Raw genomic sequence first — 20,064 nt, forward strand, 5'->3', positions numbered from 1 at the left:
CACTAGATGGTGGTAAAACTGTGGATACAAATAATTAACTGGAAGGGCACTCGGTAGAGCACATACCTCCATCACACAATGCCTGATCCACACAAACATATATGGCCCAATACATTTTTTGAAATATCATGCCATATTATCGTTTTTGGCCCTATCTCTCAATGGTGAAGAATCACTTTAAAAATTAAATAATTCTTGTATCTAGATCCAGATACGGATCTTCACCAAAATCGAATCAACTCTTCTTTGTGTCCACACACCCAACGTGTCCACCAAATTTCATCCAAATCCATCCACAACTTTTGAGATATCGTGCTGTATATCATTTTTGGCCTCATTTCTCAATGGTGAATAAGCAGTTTACTCTGCAGAAGACACTGTATCTGTAACTCTGTATCTCACCAGACCACCTGGATATTTAACCTTTGCAAATGTCAAAGTAAAGTTTACATTTACTCAGTGTATTAATGGTACGAGTAGAGTACCTGCGCGAGGGGTGGTCTTGTTCCAAGCGTGCAACACGTTCTTTTGACACATTCCTTTAACTCTGTGGTGTCTCGACAACAGACCACTGCCTCGATTGCTCTCGAAAATCTATACAATAAGAGAGAAACGCCGAATTTTGTTCCCGTTTTGCGACGTCAAATCAAATCGTATCCTCCTGAAAATTGGCCCGGGAAGGTGGCTCGATGTACTTTTCGTTATGAACTTGCGAGAGACAACTATTGGACAGAGCCCGCAAAGTCTTCGGGAATTATTCATTGTCCTGTTGATTTTTTGTGAACCAAGTAACCCACTCGCACTCTGGAATGATCATAAAGCTGCGTTAGCAGAGGATTTTTTCCATCGCCACAACGTTCATGTTGACGACGACCGCGCAGGGGAAATGTACAATCTTTGCTTGATGGAAATAGAAGACCACATCCTCGCACAAGGAGGTCAAACTCTGGATAACTACAACCTCCCTGTCATTGACCGTATAACGGCCGCAAACCACGCACAGGAATACGTTCGGTATGCGAATTTCGACGTATGTGAACAAAACCAGTACATCAACAACCACGAGCATCGGCTGATGGCAAATCAGAGAGAAAAAATATATGCACTATTTCTCGACAAAGTAAACACACAGCGCTGCGGTATCACCTTTGTTGACGCAGGGACAGGGACAGGGATACACAGGGACAGGTAAAACGTTCCTCTTGAATTTAATTCTCGCAAAGATCAGATCGAATGGCCATATCGCTATTGCTACAGCATCGAGTGGTATAGCCGCAACTTTACTAACAGGGGGACGTACTCTACATTCCGCCTTCAAAGTACCCCTGAATGCTCACAAACAAGATACACCAACCTGCTCTATGAAAAAAGGGACAGCAATCGCTTGAGTGATGAACGAAGCCAAAGCCATTATTGTGGACGAGGCTCCGATGACACACAGGGCCGTGTTGGAAGCGATCGATAGGACCCTACAGGATATTTGTGGAAATTCAAAACCATTTGGTGGCATCCCGGTAATGTTCTGTGGAGACTTCTGCCAAATACTACCCGTTGTGAAGCAAGGAACACATGCAAACATAGTCGATGCGACACTGAAGCGATCGCCGCTATGGCGCAACGTTACAATGTCCCGACTGCATGACAACATACTAGCACAGCTTTTAAACAACCCCACCGCTGCTAATTATGCCGACCTCCTCATGAACATTGGAGACGGTAACTACCCTGTTGAAAATAAACCGGACACCATCACTTTACTAGAAGGGATCCACCAGCACGAAACTCCATCCAAATTAATCGAGGAAATCTATGTCGGATTCACTGGACGTGCTCCAAACGACAACAACTGGTTGTTAGAACGAGCAATACTCGCACCTCCAAATGAAACAGTGGATGCTGTCAACTCTACCGTCATTGACCGCTTCCCAGGAGAAGTCAAGATATGTAATGCAATCAACACCACACTCATTCCGGAGGAAGCGGTGCACTTTCCCGTTGAATTTCTGAATTCCATTGAAATATCAGGGATACCACCACACAAACTTAAGCTGAAAGTGGGCTGCCCAGTTATTGTTCTACGTTCATTGGATCCACCAAATATTGTTGTGGGCCGGGGTTCGGTGGCGATAAACGACCACGAGGTGGAGCAGTAGAGCCGTCTCCCACCGAACACCCGGAATTTATAGGTTGTGACCCCGGAGCCGACGGGTCACTGAAAGGACAGTGGTCGCCAATATTTTGACGGCGTGAGGTAGGGTCCACTTGTCTAATTCCAATTTACCTAAGTACTCACGCCGTCCAACTACCGGGGAAACCACACCCTCTGCCGACTTTGTCCGAATCGAGTCGCTATCACCGACTCGGATCCGGCGTAACCGAGCAGAAGTTACCAAAGCCGCGCCGGACCAAATTAACAATTTACCCGCCCAAACGGCCTCACTAATTCTCAAATCCGAACCATGCTGGGTCAATAAAAGAAAGGACAGAAACTAACTGGACCATTTAACACGGGGGGGGGGGGGGGGTTGGGGGGTTATTTTACGATAATAATCGGAGAGGGGAGTACACAGAGCAGAGTTATCCGAATAAAAGGCAGTCAATGTACAATGAGCAAAGAAAAAGCACTTAACAATTCTACCTACAGGACAGCGCCACACACACACACACACACACACACACACACACACACACACACACACACACACACACACACACACACACACACACACACACACACACACACACACACACACACACACACACGACCTCGTGGGTCTATTTTCAGCCTTTCAGCTCGGTGGGAAGGTGAGCTGAGGGCAGGGGCCTAGCCGGGTACTGTCCCGCCTCGTGCGGTCACACCGACCCGAACCACTGGCGGGACTCGAACCCACGACCCGAAGGCCACGGCCCACGAACGAAACCGCTCAACCACGACCACCACTGTCCCAGACCGCTCCAACCACCACACACGACTGTCTGCCACGACGACAGACTGCTCAGAATCGTCACGATCCTCCTGTCTGCCGTCCTCTCGTCTCTCACAACCACTCTGCCATCGCCATGATCACCCGGTCTGCCCAAAAACTGTTCCTCACAACCATTCTACTCCTCTTTAGGTGGGAGGGGCCTCTTCTCCTCGCCACTCACCTCCTGATTGGCCGGGGGGTTGTCGGACGACTAGTGGCCACAGTTGATTGGATGAGCTCACGGTGGCTAGAGGGAACCTCACCCCTGTACGTGACACGATGCACGTGGGCGATGGCGTTGTTGTTGTAGTTGGTGATGCGAGGATGTAGTTGTTGTAGATGTAGTTGTTGAAGATGTAAAAAAAAAAAATAACTGGAAAATAACCCGTAGCGCACACACAAAATTCCCATTAGACAGAAGGAAGGATTCTAACGATTAACACATACTTATCGACATAACTGAACTACGGGGATTCTGGATGCTTGTGTGCACAAGGTTTCCAAATCCGTGACAATATCATGAATGGCACCCGCAGTACAGTCCACCGAATGAGCCCAAATGTGATTGAAGTAATCCTGATTAATGGACCGGCAGCAGGAAAACATGCATTAATTCCAAGGATACCACTTCTCCCATCCAACAGTGACCTGCCATTCCAGTTCCGTAGATTACAATTTCCCTTACGACCTTGCTTTGCCATGACAATAAACAAAGCACAGGGACAGATGTTCAGCATAATCGGACGAGATCTGTGTTCGCCTGTTTTCTCATATGGAATGCTTTTATGTTGAGGCATCTAGAGTTGGATCAAGATCAAAGCTGCACGTCCATGCCCCAGACAAGAAAACGAGGAACATTGTTTTTAAAATTGTGCTGCAGTAGACGACCGAAAAGACCCGTTCGTAACAAAATTGACTCCACAGAAACTGTGAGTAACCGACATATGCTTTCATTTATGAATTACCAGTCGAAGACGGGTACTTTGCTAGTAGAAAATAACCCAGGTTACGTACATGAAGCAAAACATGCGTACTTCTCATGTGCATACATAATGCATCGTGGTTATACAGCTCGGATAATTCAAATGCACTGGCCTGAAGCCTGAGGCCTTTACGTACTGTCACCTTCACAAGCCCCATGACGTCTATTGGCTACAACCTTTTGATATTGGATGATCCTTTTAACAGTCGTTTTGGTTGTTTTACATTGAACGGAAAACTTATAGGGAGGGCATGGCACACTGGGCAGTATAGAGAGGAAATACAAACATACTGTTACAGCTGTGTTAATTCGCAATACACCATAAAGGGTCCTTAGATCAGTTATGACGATAAGTAATTGTGTAGTTAGATTTCCCTACCGTTGTTTAAAGGGAATTTTCCGTGTTCACCGGGCTGCGATCCTTTGAGTTAGCCGTTTTTCATTTCTCTGTCATTATTTTGGACCAATAATCCCCCAACAACTCAAACACCAACACCTTCACCTCTTTACCTCCACAACTCCATCCTGCAAACATCGCTTCACCGCCATTCTCAAACGACGCCCGCCAACAACCAAACTCCCACCACCTCCGCCTTTCTACCACACATCGTGCCATGGGCTGTGAATGCATTCCGTTCACCTCAAAAAGCGGATCAGGAATGCTTCACGCCCCCTTCTCATCCGCACAATGACTGAGCATCGGGTAGTATAGCCCCGCCTCCGAATCCGCTGTGATCCAGAAATTTACATATACGCCCCTCCCCCGGGCTATATAGGCGCGAGCACGGCGCAGCTTGCAGAGGGAAGTCAAGCGGGAAGTCAAGTTGCGCAGTACGTCGGCAGAGAACCAAGTGGGAGCAGTGGAGTGGAAGCGGCGGAGTGTCGGGAGACGAAGTCAAGTCTGCAGTGTCGGCAGGGCAGTCGAGTCGGGAGACGGAGCTCAAAGTCGACGGGAAAGGCAGACGGGGAGTGCCGGAGAGAGCTCGCCGACCACGCGAGGGGCACGAAGCCAGGCGCAGCTACGCTGACATTGCGGCTTGCCCGCCATCGCACCACGAGGGCACGGGTAGGACCCTTCGGTCTCGTGAAACTGGCCGCTCATCCAGGTTCCACGCGCATTCGGCCCACGGGCCCAGTCTGACTCCCTTGCCTTTGAGGGGGTCTTTCCTTTGCTTTTGTGTGAATGCGTGTTATGGCGCCGTGTCTTGAAAAGTAGAAACTGTTTAAGTGCATGTAAAATAAACCTTTGCTTGTAGTCGGTTGTAATTCTTGCTTTCATTGCTTTGACTGTTATACGTGCATTCTTATTGTATGGCTGTGAATATGTGCTTGCCTTGTCTGAGTGTGGAATAAATGTACTTGTCGAACTGTTTCCCGTTTCGTTGCGTCCTTTCCTTTGTTTGAAAGTTCCATCTTGCATCACGGAAGGAATTGGTAGAAGGGTGTAAGCACCCGGTAAATAATCACGTCCGTCGGGGCCGGCGATAACACCGCTCGGTTATCACTGAAGCACGGAACGGACCGCTTAAGCGGTTCGTGTCAGAGGCCGGCCAGCGGCGAGGTACGATCGCCCGGTTAACTACCCGCGCAGGTACTTAGGTAGGTCGAGTTTGGCGAACAACCCTATCCTGCGCGGGTGGCCGATTGGCACGATTGTGGTGGGGTCGAAAGACCCACCCGTGACTAGCTCCTGGCGGTAGTTCCAAGGAGGGTCACGACTGAATTGTCCGTCCCGGTGGGCGACACGGTCGCGATACGAGTTACGTGGCCGATCGCACGCCGGGCGGACCGAAATTCGTAACAATACATTTGCTCCATTATAGTTTGTCGGAAAAGGCTTGTAACCACAATCTATAAGTTACACCGCTTTTAAACATAGTAGGTTGTATTTAATTATTTGATGGGGGTGAATCAGCCATCCATTCTTTATAAAAGTTAGACACCAACAGGAGATAATGGTTAAAACATCTCACCAGACCATGGATTCAGGTGAGCTTGGAGTGATGACTGCATTAATGCAGTAAAACATTCCCGAGCAGAAACAATCTATATTAAAGTAGATCTGCATGCAATTTGTTCCCTCACCGGCACACAGATCGATTACAATGGACTTTCCCATCCCTTAGGAACAGACAAGGCTAATAATGAGAAAGAAAGCGAAATCCAAAATTTTACACCACTGAAATTGAGTTGAAGATGTTGGTTTCTTAGGAGTTAGGATTGTTGGTTGCACTTTGTATCCGAATAAGGAAATTCACATGAAACATACGACTACCTGGTTAATTTATTTATATAGCAATCTCAGTGCAGAAACTGAGATAGCAATCAGTGTAACTTGGTGTTCAAGTAACCTCCAGGAAGATGAGACCACTTGCTGCCGCAGTCTACGCAGGAATTCATAATTTGTTCAGGGTGCCGACAATAACTCGCCTACTCTTCACGAAGGATACCGTGTGATATTTAAAGTCTACCAACTAATGATAGCGGATGAGACACCCAGCTTAACGTCTATCTGAGGGAAGGCGCACACATTGCTGCATCACCCTGCACGGGAAACACCAGGACGACAGTTTACAGCTGTGTCAGGATTCAAACCTAGGCTAGACTGTTGAGGTGAGTATGTGTACCTCAAAGCTATAGGATTAGGCCCACACCCGTCTGCAGAGACACACAGCTAATGCAAAAGGTCCAAAACATTTTTCCCAGTTGCTCCACTCTTGTTTGCATTTTACATCACTGCCTTCTCTCTGCTCTCACTTTCTTTAGTGGAGAGCTGCTGGTGATCTTCATCAGTACTTCTACAGAGTGGGCACAAAGCCCCTTTGCATGAAGAACAAATTTCTCTAATCCAATTTTTTTGTTCGATTTTGCAGGTAGGTCTTCAATATGACAGACGAGAGTGAGTGAGTGAGTGAGTGAGTGAGTGAGTGAGTGAGTGAGTGAGTGAGTGAGTGAGTGAGTGAGTGAGTGAGTGAGTGAGTGAGTGAGTGAGTGAGTGAGTGAGTGAGTGAGTGAGAGAGAGAGAGAGAGAGAGAGAGAGAGAGAGAGAGAGAGAGAGAGAGAGAGAGAGAGAGAGAGAGAGCAAATGAAAACATAAGGGTGCAATTTTATCATAGGTTTATGAAGCCTGCTCCCTCACGTGTGAAGCTTTAACGATATGGGAGAAAAAGGCTCCTCAATTGGGAGTGTTCTTGACACGAAGTGTTCTGGTTGTGCAGCATCACGTCGGGATCATGTGGACATTGTTCAAGCATCCTGTTCAAGATGGCTACAGAAATCAATGCAGATACTTTCTTCAGAAAAGGCATTCCCCATTCAACACTGAGGGAAATAACGAAAATCGAGCTTGGGTTGAAGGCATTAAAGCCTGGCAACATCAAAAAAAAAAAAGTCACCCGCAGGGTGACGCGTATCTTGCCAAAAGGTGACCACATGTGACTTCTTTAAGGTCACACTGAGGTGAACAGAGCTGCTATCCACCAGGAGCAACTCCTTGAGGAATATCTGCCTCCGAGAGATTCCAATGAGAATCGTTCTACAGAGTAACCATGAAAAATATGCTTTTGCCTCATAACGTCACCAAATGCCGTCATAATGTCTCAAGCTTGACATATCTACAAAGCACTCATTGAGGTGTTCAATTTGAGGTACTACACGATATGGTTCCTAAAACTTGAAAATTTGACCTTGGGGTCAAATATGTTTGACCTCAGGCGCTAACCATGAAGGCCAAGGCCAATCGCCACCAAAAATGAATCAGCTGAGCGCCAGACCATGAACTATATTCCCATGAAGTTTGAAGACGATCCGATCAAAATTACTCAAAAAATAAGGGTTTCGTCGACTCCCCTGATTTGCGACAAAGTGACCTTGACCTTTGACCTTGACCTTCAAAATTTTGTGCACTGAACGGGACCTCTATAGGCCTCTGATATGCGAAGTTACAAAAATTTCCAATGATAACTGTGCCTGCAGAATTTTTTATACGTGATTACAGACAAACAAACAAACAAACAAACAAACAAACAAAAAAAAAACATACAAGCTGACTAACATATCTTGCAAAAACTTCGTTTTGGCAAGATAACAACTCGGTGATTGGGACTTGGATACATGTGAGGCTGCTTGCAAAACACTCTGGAGACGTTTTCCCACTAATGAATCACAATGAAACATTGGAAGCTTAGATCCACATGTGCAGTAACTTAATTACAAAGGGACTGACTGTCGACCCTATACATCCTTTCTGCATCAATGAAACATTACACCACCATTACATGGTCCCTTCTTTCCTTATCTCACAGTTCGAAGATCTCATCAGAATTTTCTACTTTTCCAAAAGCTGTGCGGGGCAATATAAAAACAAGTTCAACTTCCTGAAGCTTTGCCTCCACATAGATTTTGGGCTGGATGCAGAGTGGCATTTTATTTCTTTTTTTCCCCACATCTCACGGGAAGATGATGGAATGGACAAAAACAGTCAAACAGGCAGTGGCCCACACGCGCATGCAGGGAAAGGTCGACAATCAAATTCTGCTTCCACGAAATGAACCCGTCCCATAAACATACTTTTGCCAAGTGTCGCTCCAGGATTGATTTTTAATTTGTCTGTCCACTCGCCTACAGCCCAAACCGCTCAACCGACCATTCTGAAACTTTCAGATCTCTGTTGACCTCACGACGACTGTCGCCAAATTTCTAAAATCCTCAAACTTTCATCCGATTGACTTGAAATTTGAACAGGATTTTCATATCAGCTCACTGAATTCAACCACCAATTTTTTGAGCACAAAATAGGCCAAAAGGTCAACATAAACCAATGTTCAACAACTTAGGAGCAGTTTCTAAAATCCTCAATTTTTCTCTGAATTGAAATTTGAACAGGATTTGCGTATCAGGTCACTGAGTTCAACCACCAATTATTTTTGAGGTCAAAAGATCAACATAGGCCTAATTAAAAAATTGAGAGATGGAGCCAGATATATATATATATATATATACCAATAAATGTGTGTGTGTGTGTGTGTGTGTCCTCCATAACTCCAAAACCATGAAACCTCGCAGCCTGAAACCTTGCATACAAACTAAGAAAACTCCAAGGAAGTGCAAGAGGGAAAATTAGGTGTTTGGGTTAATGAAAACACCCATTTTGGAGATAATTAAAGGCCTTACTTATTTATATCCTTCATCAGGCGCTTCCTCGGCCACCACGTTCTTTGGGGTCTGAAGGCGTTTCCTGGGTAACCTCGCCGGGGTAAGAAGCCGCCATGTTTTTTGGCCTGCTCAACCATACCTTGACTTAGAACAGGCTGTAACGATTTCTTAACGATAAAGTTTTTTCTTACTTTCCTCACTCATATTACCGAATGCCTGCTCATCATGGCTACAAATCGCTGGGTACATTGCAATGCTTATAAACACCCGGAGACGGCAGCGTTCGCAGCTTTATTTCATTTTTGCACATGCAATCACCATGAGTATCTCTTAAACTAAGCACAATTACAACATTTAAGCTCGAGAATCGAATTTACAAGCAGTTCTGACTCCTAAAGAAGTGTTAATTTGTCCAATTCGGACATATTTGACATTTCTGGATTCCGGGAGGTGTATGTGTAATATTGTTACGAATCTGGAAGCCTCATGCACACAGACAGACAGCCATCCTCGTAGCTTAGTTATTTTGATAAGTCTGTGTTTCTAGTTAGGGCCCCCTACCTGTGTCTAATGGGAATTACATACATGCGTTGTGAGTTATTTTTATAGTTAGGATTTTTACATCCACACCATCTTCGCTCTCACAGCAACAACACTCTGCTCGTGGCATTCTTCGCATGCTCGCCAGCAAGCGCGCACATGGGCGGAGTCTAGCGTAGGCATGGCGTCCCTCCTTAGCCAATCAGCCAGGGTCGGGCGTCTCACCCTCCCCTTTTCTGACTCAACACGATCGCCATTAAGCACGCGGCCAGAGATGAGTGGAGCCACAAACGCCTCCACTCGGGACTCCGCCCAGAAGGGTGGGAGTTGCCCCGCCTACCGTGCGTCTGTCCAATGGAGGGCGGCCAGGGAATCGCGCAATGGTTCCGGCCAATCAAGAGGCGAGTGGTCAGGGAAAGAGGCCCCTCCCTCCGAGAGAAAAAAGGTTGGTGATTTTGGACGAATGGGGGAGATTGATCTCGTCCTGTCGCTGGCGTCTGCTCTCATGTATTCCTGTCGCTGGAGTCTTGTTCTCCGTCAGCTCGAGCGCGTCTGGTCTGCTGCAGCGCGGGTCGCATCTCGTCGACGCTGGTTGCCTCTCGTCAACGCTGGGCTGGTCGCATCTCTACGCCGGTCTGGTTCACTCGTTTCGTCAAAGACCGCACGAGGCGGGAAGGTCCCTTTCGTTTCTTTTGGGTGTGTGTCTGTCTGTGGGCCCGTCTGTAAGTAGAAACTGGATAAGTGCTTTTTGCCTTGTACATAATGCATTTCTTATAATCAGATAACTCTGCTCCATGCGTGCTCCCCCCTGCCCCCCATGATAAATAAATCCCCTGTTAAATTTTTCGGCTCGTTTTTGTGTTTCTTTCATTGGCTTAGCACGGTGCGTGTTGGGAAATTTGGGAAGCGGCAAATTGTACATTTGGACCGACGGGACCTCGGTAACCATCCGCTCGGGTTACGCACGGGTCGAGCACGCATATGGCTCGTCCTGTACGAGTGCCGTCGAGGGTGTGAATCCTCGGTAGCTCGCCACGTGGGCCTCCAGGTATTTTGAAGTTTGGCAGATAACCCTGTCCCAGGTGGTTGATTTATTGACGATTCACAGTCCTGTAAGGGACTCGTACCTTTCGGAGTTTTCCAAAAGGTACGATCTAGATTTCAGGTGTTCGGTAGAGTCGACCCTACTGCTCCACCTAGCGGTCGTGCTTGCAACCGACGCCCGGCTCCGCAACAAATTGGTGTTCAGGAGCGGGATTCGAACCCTTCCGTCTCCACAAAATTCACGGATTCGGATCAGGGGTGTAGGGAGCAATCCCCCGCCCCCCCCCCGTTTCCCCCAAATTACGAGAATTTCAAATTTTATTCTCAACACGCGACATTGCAAGCCAAGATGGGCTGAAACAGGTGGGTAGTGAGGTAGATGGAATGGTAGACGAACCCATGGTCCAGGACACCATCCCCAGGCAAGAAGTCGTGCCCCCGCAACCAAGCTCAGAGTCCGTAAGGGGTGCAGGGGCGGCATATGACACCCCCCCCCGTCAAATCTCCTCCCTGATCCTGGCCGTTTCCACACACCATCATGGCGGATCGGCTCCGTCATTTGACATGAGCCAGCTGTTGGAAATTTTGACGCAGAAAATGGATGACATGAAGAACGAAATAAAATCGGATGCGCAAGCGATGGAGCACAAAATGGATGACATGAGGGGTGATATGCGAACGCAGCGAGGGGAGATACAGAGCATGGGATTGAGTCTCCAGGCGGGGCAAAAGGGCGATTGTACGTGGCGAAATGCGGACAATGGACTGCAAAATGGTGGCACCACGTGGCGGAGCGACCTAACCGACCAGAGGGAGTGCAAATTGTGTCCGGCCCGCGATGGAGACGGGTAAGGTCGAGGGGACGAGCGACATCATGATAATTGATGGGGAGACGTGTAAACTGAGACACGAGGGGACGACGGAAAAATTAAAAGAGGTGACGGAGACGGAGAAATTAACAGAGACGAAGAGCCAGGAAGAAACGGAAGTAATAAACGAGGTGACGGAGATAGAAGAAATAGAGGGAAACTAATTAAATAAAATAAAATATGAGCACACACAGGTAGAGCTAAGAGGGGACAATGGGGTTGAGTTGGTGGAATGTATCATGACCCGGTGTGAGCATCAGGATGGCCTCCTTCAGGAACAAAGGGAGACGGTATGCTCCCTTGAAGCAGATCGCGACGAGGTGAGTCCGATCGAGCCGTGCGAGGTTGAGGGGATGTCTGACGTGAACGGGTACATGCGGAGTTTTGGGGGTATGGAAACCTCGGGATTTCTTGTGGTAACACGATTCCCCAGTGTGATTGTCCCGGAGTGCGTGGTAAAGTGTATGGGTGATGCGAGTGTGTTGAAATGTGTGCAGAATGCGAGTGTCATGGCGTGCATGAAAATGAACGACGGACCGATCCAGACGGGAGACATGAATAGCGAGCCGAATGGGCCGCTAGTAAGTATTTCGGGAACCGTGCCGGTTTCACGGGACGTAGCGTGCGAGGCCCATTCGGCATTTAGCGAACGGCCCTCACGCGCGCGTCTTTGTGGCGGGAATCTGGCGCGAAAACGCTCCACGTGGGATTCAACAAAGCCTCGTGGACGGCTAAAATGGCGGTGGGGGTTGTTTGAATTCGGCAATCAGGGGTCCCCATGCGAGCGCGTGTGCGAGGTATCACATGCTGCGCGCCACGTGTTCCGTTCGCGGAATGCGTGGGGCGGGTTCCCGGGACGATACGCTCGTGCTGGCCTGCATGGGAAACCGCGCAGGTTCGGTGGGCGAGTGACGTCATCGGGGATTTCCCAGCGCGAGTTGTGGGTGAGCTGCACACGTTGGCTCACGTGGGGGAATCCCTCGAAAGCGAGCGCTGTTTGTGATGCGCAGGTCGACGACAAGGCCCCAAGTATCGTCCGACGGAAGGGACGGTGTGTGTGTGTGTGTGTGTGTGTGTGTGTGTGTGTGTGTGTGTGTGTGTGTGTGTGTGTGTGTGTGTGTGTGTGTGTGTGTGTGTGTGTGTGTGTGTGTGTGTGTGCGTCGTTTATTGGGATCCACATATATGGGTTTCAGAATGTGGAATGGAGTCCTCCCAGGATGGGCTCAAAGTATTCACCTTCGTTTCAGTAAGGGGTCACGATTCATGGACCAAGTTGTGAAGTTTTCTGTTTTCAAAGTTTTGTGCCGAGGGCTCTCTTCACGATCGACACTGAGCCCCAGACAACTTCCAACTCTGGTTCTTTTTTAATAATATTCCCAAGGATGGTTTTTAATATCTCTGTGAGGTTCTTTGTCATCATTCCTGTAGCTCCAACTCTCACTGATACATCTTTGGCATTCTTCAGCTTCCAGGATCTTTTCACTTCATTCATGAGGTCTTGGTATTTTATAATTTTTTTGATTTCTGCATTGTTTAGTCCGAAATCACTGGTATGAACACCTCAATTAGCAATGCCTTCTTCTCTTTTTTTGTACCTAAGTATGATGTCTGGTCGCAATGCTTTATTTTCGATGTTCACGCTCGAAGGGATAATTTGGTCTTACGTGAGCAGCACTTCCATGTTTTCAGTGATTACTTTTAGTTCATGTTCCCACAAATTTTGTGGAACTGGGATATTGTTTGGTCTTCCAGCATAACATATCATTCTCTTTGCTGACACCACCTCCACCCCTCAACTTTCTCTTTTTTTTTCCTCCTCCCAACCCCTCTCACCCTCCCCAAATTCTCTCTCTCAACCCCTCCTCACACCCTCCCTCAAAAAGTGTATAGCAACATTTGGTGAGGAGGCGCTCTCCCTACCCCCCCCCACCTTCCTCACTCTCTCTCCCCGCCTCCTCTCTCTCCCCGCCTCCTCTCTCTCCCCTCCCTCCTCTCCCTTAACATCCCAATCAGTGAAGCGATGGGTTGTATTTGCTCATATATATATATATATATATATATATATATATATATATATATATATATATATATATATATATATATATATATATATATATATTGTTATGAATTTAGAATTTGATTGCACACAACATACAGGTTCCTTTAGTCAGCTATGTCGATAAGTGCTTGTTCCCAAGATAGCTCACCTTCCATTGTTTAAATGTTCAGAAATCGATTAGATGCGCTGCGTATCGATTTAATAGTTAGAGAGCGAACAATGGAGACGTCCCTCCCCCTCTTCTGCAAAGAGGAAGAAGAGCCCTGCTGTCCCGTGATTCATGACGTCAACAACTCCCTCCCACCCGTGGTTGAGCGGGGGATGGATCACGAGGGCATGAGTCACGCCGGGTGCAGGGGAGGGGGGTGGAGAAGGATAAAGAGGAGATCCTTTTTCTTTGTTCGTGTTCGAAGGGGAGTTGGGCTGCGTCGTTCAGCAGACCTTCGGGTCCTGTTTGGCTTGGGTTAGGGTTGAGGCCTTCAGAAGCTTTTTGCTTCTGCAGAGGAGTTGTTCAGCAGAGCTTCGGGTCCTGCTTGGCTCGGTAGGCTTTTTGGAGAGCTGCTTCGTTTGGAAGAAAGTTGAGCCGGTTGCTCGGCTCGAGCTGCGAATGGTGGCTTCTTCTTCTTCTTCCTTGTTCGTGGAGCTCTTTGTTCTCCGTTTGGTTCCCGGCTTGGTGCGACTCATCGACCTCTTCTTAGAGGTGGTTCCTCGGGGAAGCGACGCATCGACGGGAAGGATCGGCGCCTCGTCTCACCAGCACGTGTTGAGAAGCGCGGGAGGATTCGCTGGAGCTCGGGAAGGATCGTGGCTCACGGCGATTGGGTCCAGCTCGCTCTCGCTGGAGCCCGGGTCTAAACAACTTGAAGACCAGACGAGGTGGAGAGGGTCGAGAAAGGTTCTGGGTTTCAGCTCACCTGTCCTCTGAGCTGGAGCTCGTTATTAAAGGCCTCAGCCACCATTTCTTGGGTGTGTGTGTGTGCGTACGTGTGTCCGTGGGCCCGTCTAATAAGTAGGAAATTGTTAAGTGCTTTGTGTGCTGTAAATCTTTGCATTGCATTTCGTATAGTCTGAATAGTTCTGCTCTTATGTGCTTCCCTAGTTCCCCATTATCTATATATTAATACTGAAGGACCGACTTTGTGCTCCTCCTAGCGGTCGCGTCACATTTTTCTCGGTGCTGTGACCTGGACTGAAAGAAACTTCGTACCTGCAAGAGTGCATCGCACATCGTGCCAATAGTCAAACTTCAACTCTGAAGCAGAATAAACACTTTTCGTTTTACATAGCGACGTGTGACGTCACCGCTAGAGGCGTCAGGACGTCATGACATCATCGGTCATTCGCCGACGTCATAACGTCTGTTGTCGACAGACCGTCACCGCTGAGAGGTGTAATTCCACTCCTCGAAAATAGCGTCTGCAATGTAAAACCCTCTTCTGCACATGCTGACTACCTCAGAATGTGAATTTGACACAAAAAAATGCAACAAGAAACATTGTATCTTCTATATATTAATACTGAAGGACAAATTTTGTGCTCCTCCTAGAAGTCGCGTCACGTTTTTCTTGGTACTGTGACCTGGACTGAAAGAAACTTCGTACCTGTAAGAGTGCATCACACATCGTGGCAATAGTCAACTTTCAACTCTGAAGCAGAAAAAACACTTCGTTGAGACGGGGGCGAGGAGTGAAGAGGCGGGAGCGGGGCCGGGGTAAGCAAATTGAAGGCGGGGGGGGGGGTGGGGCAGGGGCGGGGGAGGAGTAGGCGGGGGCAAGCACACCCTGTCCAGTCCATGTCCCTCGAGTGTGGGTGAGCTGGTGAGGGTGGTTGAATGAACGGAATCCATTTGTGACGGGGTTTCGGCTAGTTATTAATAAATACCCAAATTGTGAAATGTTTTCAGCTCGTCGCGTCGATTCTTTCATTGACTGAGCATTTCGTGTGTTGTCAGTTAGAAAGCCGTTGGTTTGCCGTAAAAGGGGGACATTTGGACCGACGGTTCTCGGCGATTAAGCCGCTCGAAATCGCGCACGGGACAGGCTCACCTCGGCAGTTTGTTCCGTACGAGTTCTGTCGAGGGTGGAATACCCCGGTAGTTGGATCACGTGGGTATTTAGGTACATTGAAGATTGGCAATCAACGCTATCCCACGCGATCTGCCCATTGGCGTATTTCGGTTCTTGTACAAGGACCCGTCGCTCGGACTTATCTGGGCGGCGATCTATATTCCGGGCGATCGGTCGGGCCGACTCGACTTGCGGCTCCGTTCAGAGCTGTCGGTTGGTGGCCGACGCCCGGCACCGTAACAATATATTATATATATATATATATACACACACACACACACACACACACACACACACACACACACACACACACACACACACACACACACACACACACGGTGTCCCAAAAGTCACCGAGGGATTTAGAAATTAAATAACATTTCTGTTTTTTTATAATTTGTTTTTCTTTTCTTTTCAGAATTTAGATTAACATTTGGAAATTACCCATGGAAAAATTCACAACTGAACAAAGAACAAATAATCAATAAGCCCCATACAATTCAGCAGCTCAAGGACAACATCTGTGCAAAAATTCGAGGGCTGCAGCCAGAGTTATTGTCTGCAGTTATGGAAAATGCTTCCAAAAGAGCCCGTCTCTGCAAAGCCGAAAATGGAGGGCATCCAAGCTGCATCATTTTTCATAAATAATGCAAATTTATCTCCATTTTGTAAATTTTCTTTTGGTATAAAAAAAAATCATGAATTATTAAAAAAAACAGAAATGTTATTTAATTTCTAAATCCCTGGGTGACTTTTGGGACACCCTGTCTCTCATGATATCTCAAAAAGTTATGGACAAGTTATAACAAAACGAGATAGAGGGGTTGGTGAGGTAAAAAGAACAAGCCGATTTGATTTTGGTTCAGATCCAGCCCATCAGTGGGATACAAAACATAAACTGCTCAGCCTGGCAGAGGTATGCGTTCTACCGAGTGCCGTTCTACTTCGTTCTGTTTTGCCAAGTGTTGCTCTGAATGATTTTTCATCTTATTGGTTAACAAATCATAAAGAAAATCCAAAAAAGGTGTTTTATGGCTGAAGTTTTTTGTGTGGTGTCCTGCAGAATTCTAAAAACCAAGGCAGTGAACTCGATATCCATGGATCCGTGACCTTTTTCCTCCAGAATGTCGGTGCCCGGAGTTGGGTTTGATTTTCATCCCACACTATAAATGGTCACATTGGTGTTTCGCAGGCAGGGAGTTGCATCAAAAGGTGCATCTTCCTTGGGATGGATATTAATCCTGATGTCCCCTCTGCCGGCATTAGTTGTTGGATGTTAAAGATCTCACAGTATCTCTCACAGAGAGTAGGTGTGTTATCACCGGCATCCTGAACAAATACTTTTCTGCCAAAATCAGCTCCAGTCAAGCAGCAAGTCTGACCACCAGGTTAGGGAAAGCCTTGGGAAAAATAACTTTCCCCAGCCAACCCCACAAATATTTGGGAATAATTCAGGCCATTATTTAAGGTGGAAGTAGGAGTCGTGTCGATGGTTTATTCAATAATATACAAATAGACCAGTATAAAAGCCCGTCAAAATGACGGGTTGGAGTTATTTTATTTGAAATATTCAAGGAGACTGTAAGAAATGATGTTTTGTAGCAAGAAGCGGTATTTTAAAACACTACACGTACAAATATGACCCTATTTTTTTTTTTTTATCTTCGAGGACGTTTGCTTCATTTTGACAGTACAGCCTCGTGAGCATGCCAAAGTCTGAAGCCTCGGCCTCGTGTCAAGTGTGCTTATATCGTCTTTATTTATTAAACGTCCGACGGATGTAAATGAACACTTGTTTTACTCTGCACGCATTACACGTCACATGCAGTGAATTTTATCTCCCTCCACCTTGTATTTATTGTTATTTTTAAAAACACTTCCGTAGACCGCCCTTGAGGCTCGGTTTGCAAGTCACCGTCTACACTTCAATAGAAGAGAGCAGTTACTATTTTATGAAAAATGTTTTTCGAGTTTTTTTAATCCTGAAAAATAGACCATGGTGAAAAGATTGTTAAACGATTGGCCTTTAAACCCCCACTCAAATCATCCTTATGAAGGGGGACACACAAATACACACTGTTTTTATATACAGGTTGTCATACGTCTCAGAACAGGGTTTTCGCTGCTTATACAGGGTGATTTTTTTCATTTGAGAACGATTTTGTTAGGGTTAGCTAACAGATGTAACAGATGTACATCTAATATAGATGTAAGCTAACAGCTTACACTCTCATCTCCATCAAGTACCCTTTCATCCACAATCATAAACTCCATGTGCCCCCCCCACCCCCCACACTCTCATCTCCATCAAGTACCCTTTCATCCACAATCATAAACTCCATGTGCCCCCCCCACCTCCCACACTCTCATCTCCATCAAGTACCCTTTCATCCACAATCATAAACTCCATGTGCCCCCCCCACCCCCCACACTCTCATCTCCATCAAGTACCCTTTCATCCACAATCATAAACTCCATGTGTCCCCCCCTCACCCTCATCAACACTCCCTCACCCTCAACCCCTCTCAAGCTGTCCCACCAAGCATCCCTTAACACAAGTCCCATCGAAAATACATCCTCCACACGCCACTGCAAACAATTCCCCCAAAACATCAACTCCACTCCACTTACAACTCCACCATCCACTCTCCACGAAGGATTTCAGTCCAGTTCCGATCCGTGAGGCGAACCACCTTGTCCCGTTCCGCTCGGACTGCTGTGGTCGCGGTAAGTATCACCAAAGTGCACAGAAGAACCATATGGCGACATTGTGACCTCATGGTTTGACCGTGAAGGGAATGTTGAACGAACGATCCTCTGAATGTATTTCTGAAATGCCGCCTGAAGGGAAGATACTTCCGCTTTCCAACAGATATTGAAGCGATATCACTTTTAGAACTCAAATCGCCCTCAGGGCGTCAAATAGTACGTCGCGTGACATTCAGCGCTTGGGAAACCGCCTTGAAGGCGACATCACTCATACAAAGTTCGTTTCTCTGCGCGCGAAGTTTATTTTGCTTTTTAACATGTTTTATAACCCGTGAAAATCTATACGTGGATAATGTCCATCACGAACATCGTTCGTTAATCCAAGTTTGCTTATACTTAATGTAACTCGCAAATATGATACTGGAAGAGACCCAGCGTCGTGTGTAATCCGTGACATTATCTTTTGGCTTTAATTGATTCAGAAGATCCGAGTTATCCATCCCTTACAAACAACGACACAAACAGGACCTGAGGAGATTCTCACCATCCCTCACAAACAACGATCTGAGGAGATTCTCACCATCCCTTACAAACAATGATACAAACAACGATCTGAGGAGATTCTCACCATCCCTTACAAACAACGACACAAACAGGACCTGAGGAGATTCTCACCATCCCTCACAAACAACGATCTGAGGAGATTCTCACCATCCCTTACAAACAATGATACAAACAACGATCTGAGGAGATTCTCACCATCCCTTACAAACAACGATCTGAGGAGATTCTCACCATCCCTTACAAACAACGATCTGAGGAGATTCTCACCATCCCTTACAAACAACGATCTGAGGAGATTCTCACCATCCCTCACAAACGATACAAACAACGATCTGAGGAGATTCTCACCATCCCTTACAAACAACGATACAAACAGGACCTGAGGAGATTCTCACCATCCCTTACAAACAACGATCTGAGGAGATTCTCACCATCCCTTACAAACAACGATACAAACAGGACCTGAGGAGATTCTCACCATCCCTTACAAACAACGATCTGAGGAGATTCTCACCATCCCTTACAAACAACGATACAAACAGGACCTGAGGAGATTCTCACCATCCCTTACAAACAACGATCTGAGGAGATTCTCACCATCCCTTACAAACAACGATCTGAGGAGATTCTCACCATCCCTCACAAACAACGATACAAACAACGATCTGAGGAGATTCTCACCATCCCATACAAACAACGATCTGAGGAGATTCTCACCATCCCTTACAAACAACGATCTGAGGAGATTCTCACCATCCCTCACAAACAACGATACAAACAACGATCTGAGAAGATTCTCACCATCCCTTACAAACAACGATCTGAGGAGATTCTCACCATCCCTTACAAACAACGATCTGAGGAGATTCTCACCATCCCTTACAAACAACGATCTGAGGAGATTCTCACCATCCCTTACAAACAACGATCTGAGGAGATTCTCACCATCCCTTACAAACAACGATCTGAGGAGATTCTCACCATCCCTCACAAACAACGATACAAACAACGATCTGAGGAGATTCTCACCATCCCTTACAAACAACGATCTGAGGAGATTCTCACCATCCCTCACAAACAACGATACAAACAACGATCTGAGGAGATTCTC

General features: G+C 46.8%; 1 protein-coding gene across 1 annotated transcript in view; it reads right to left on the bottom strand.

The window, feature by feature from the left end:
- Positions 1 to 18,568, bottom strand: part of LOC147020515 (thioredoxin-related transmembrane protein 1-like) — a 45,782-nt gene extending 27,214 nt beyond the window's left edge. Inside the window, exon 1 of the mRNA XM_085895911.1 lies at positions 18,312 to 18,568. Within this exon, the coding sequence (XP_085752037.1) occupies positions 18,312 to 18,460 (149 nt within the window). The 5' untranslated portion in view covers positions 18,461 to 18,568. The remainder of the gene's footprint in view (positions 1 to 18,311) is intronic.
- Between the last annotated feature and the right edge of the window lie 1,496 nt (positions 18,569 to 20,064).

This window comes from Eptatretus burgeri, chromosome 9, assembly GCF_056783735.1.
Source record: "Eptatretus burgeri isolate ZD-2024b chromosome 9, Ebu_testis_v1, whole genome shotgun sequence".
NCBI lineage: Eukaryota > Metazoa > Chordata > Myxini > Myxiniformes > Myxinidae > Eptatretus > Eptatretus burgeri.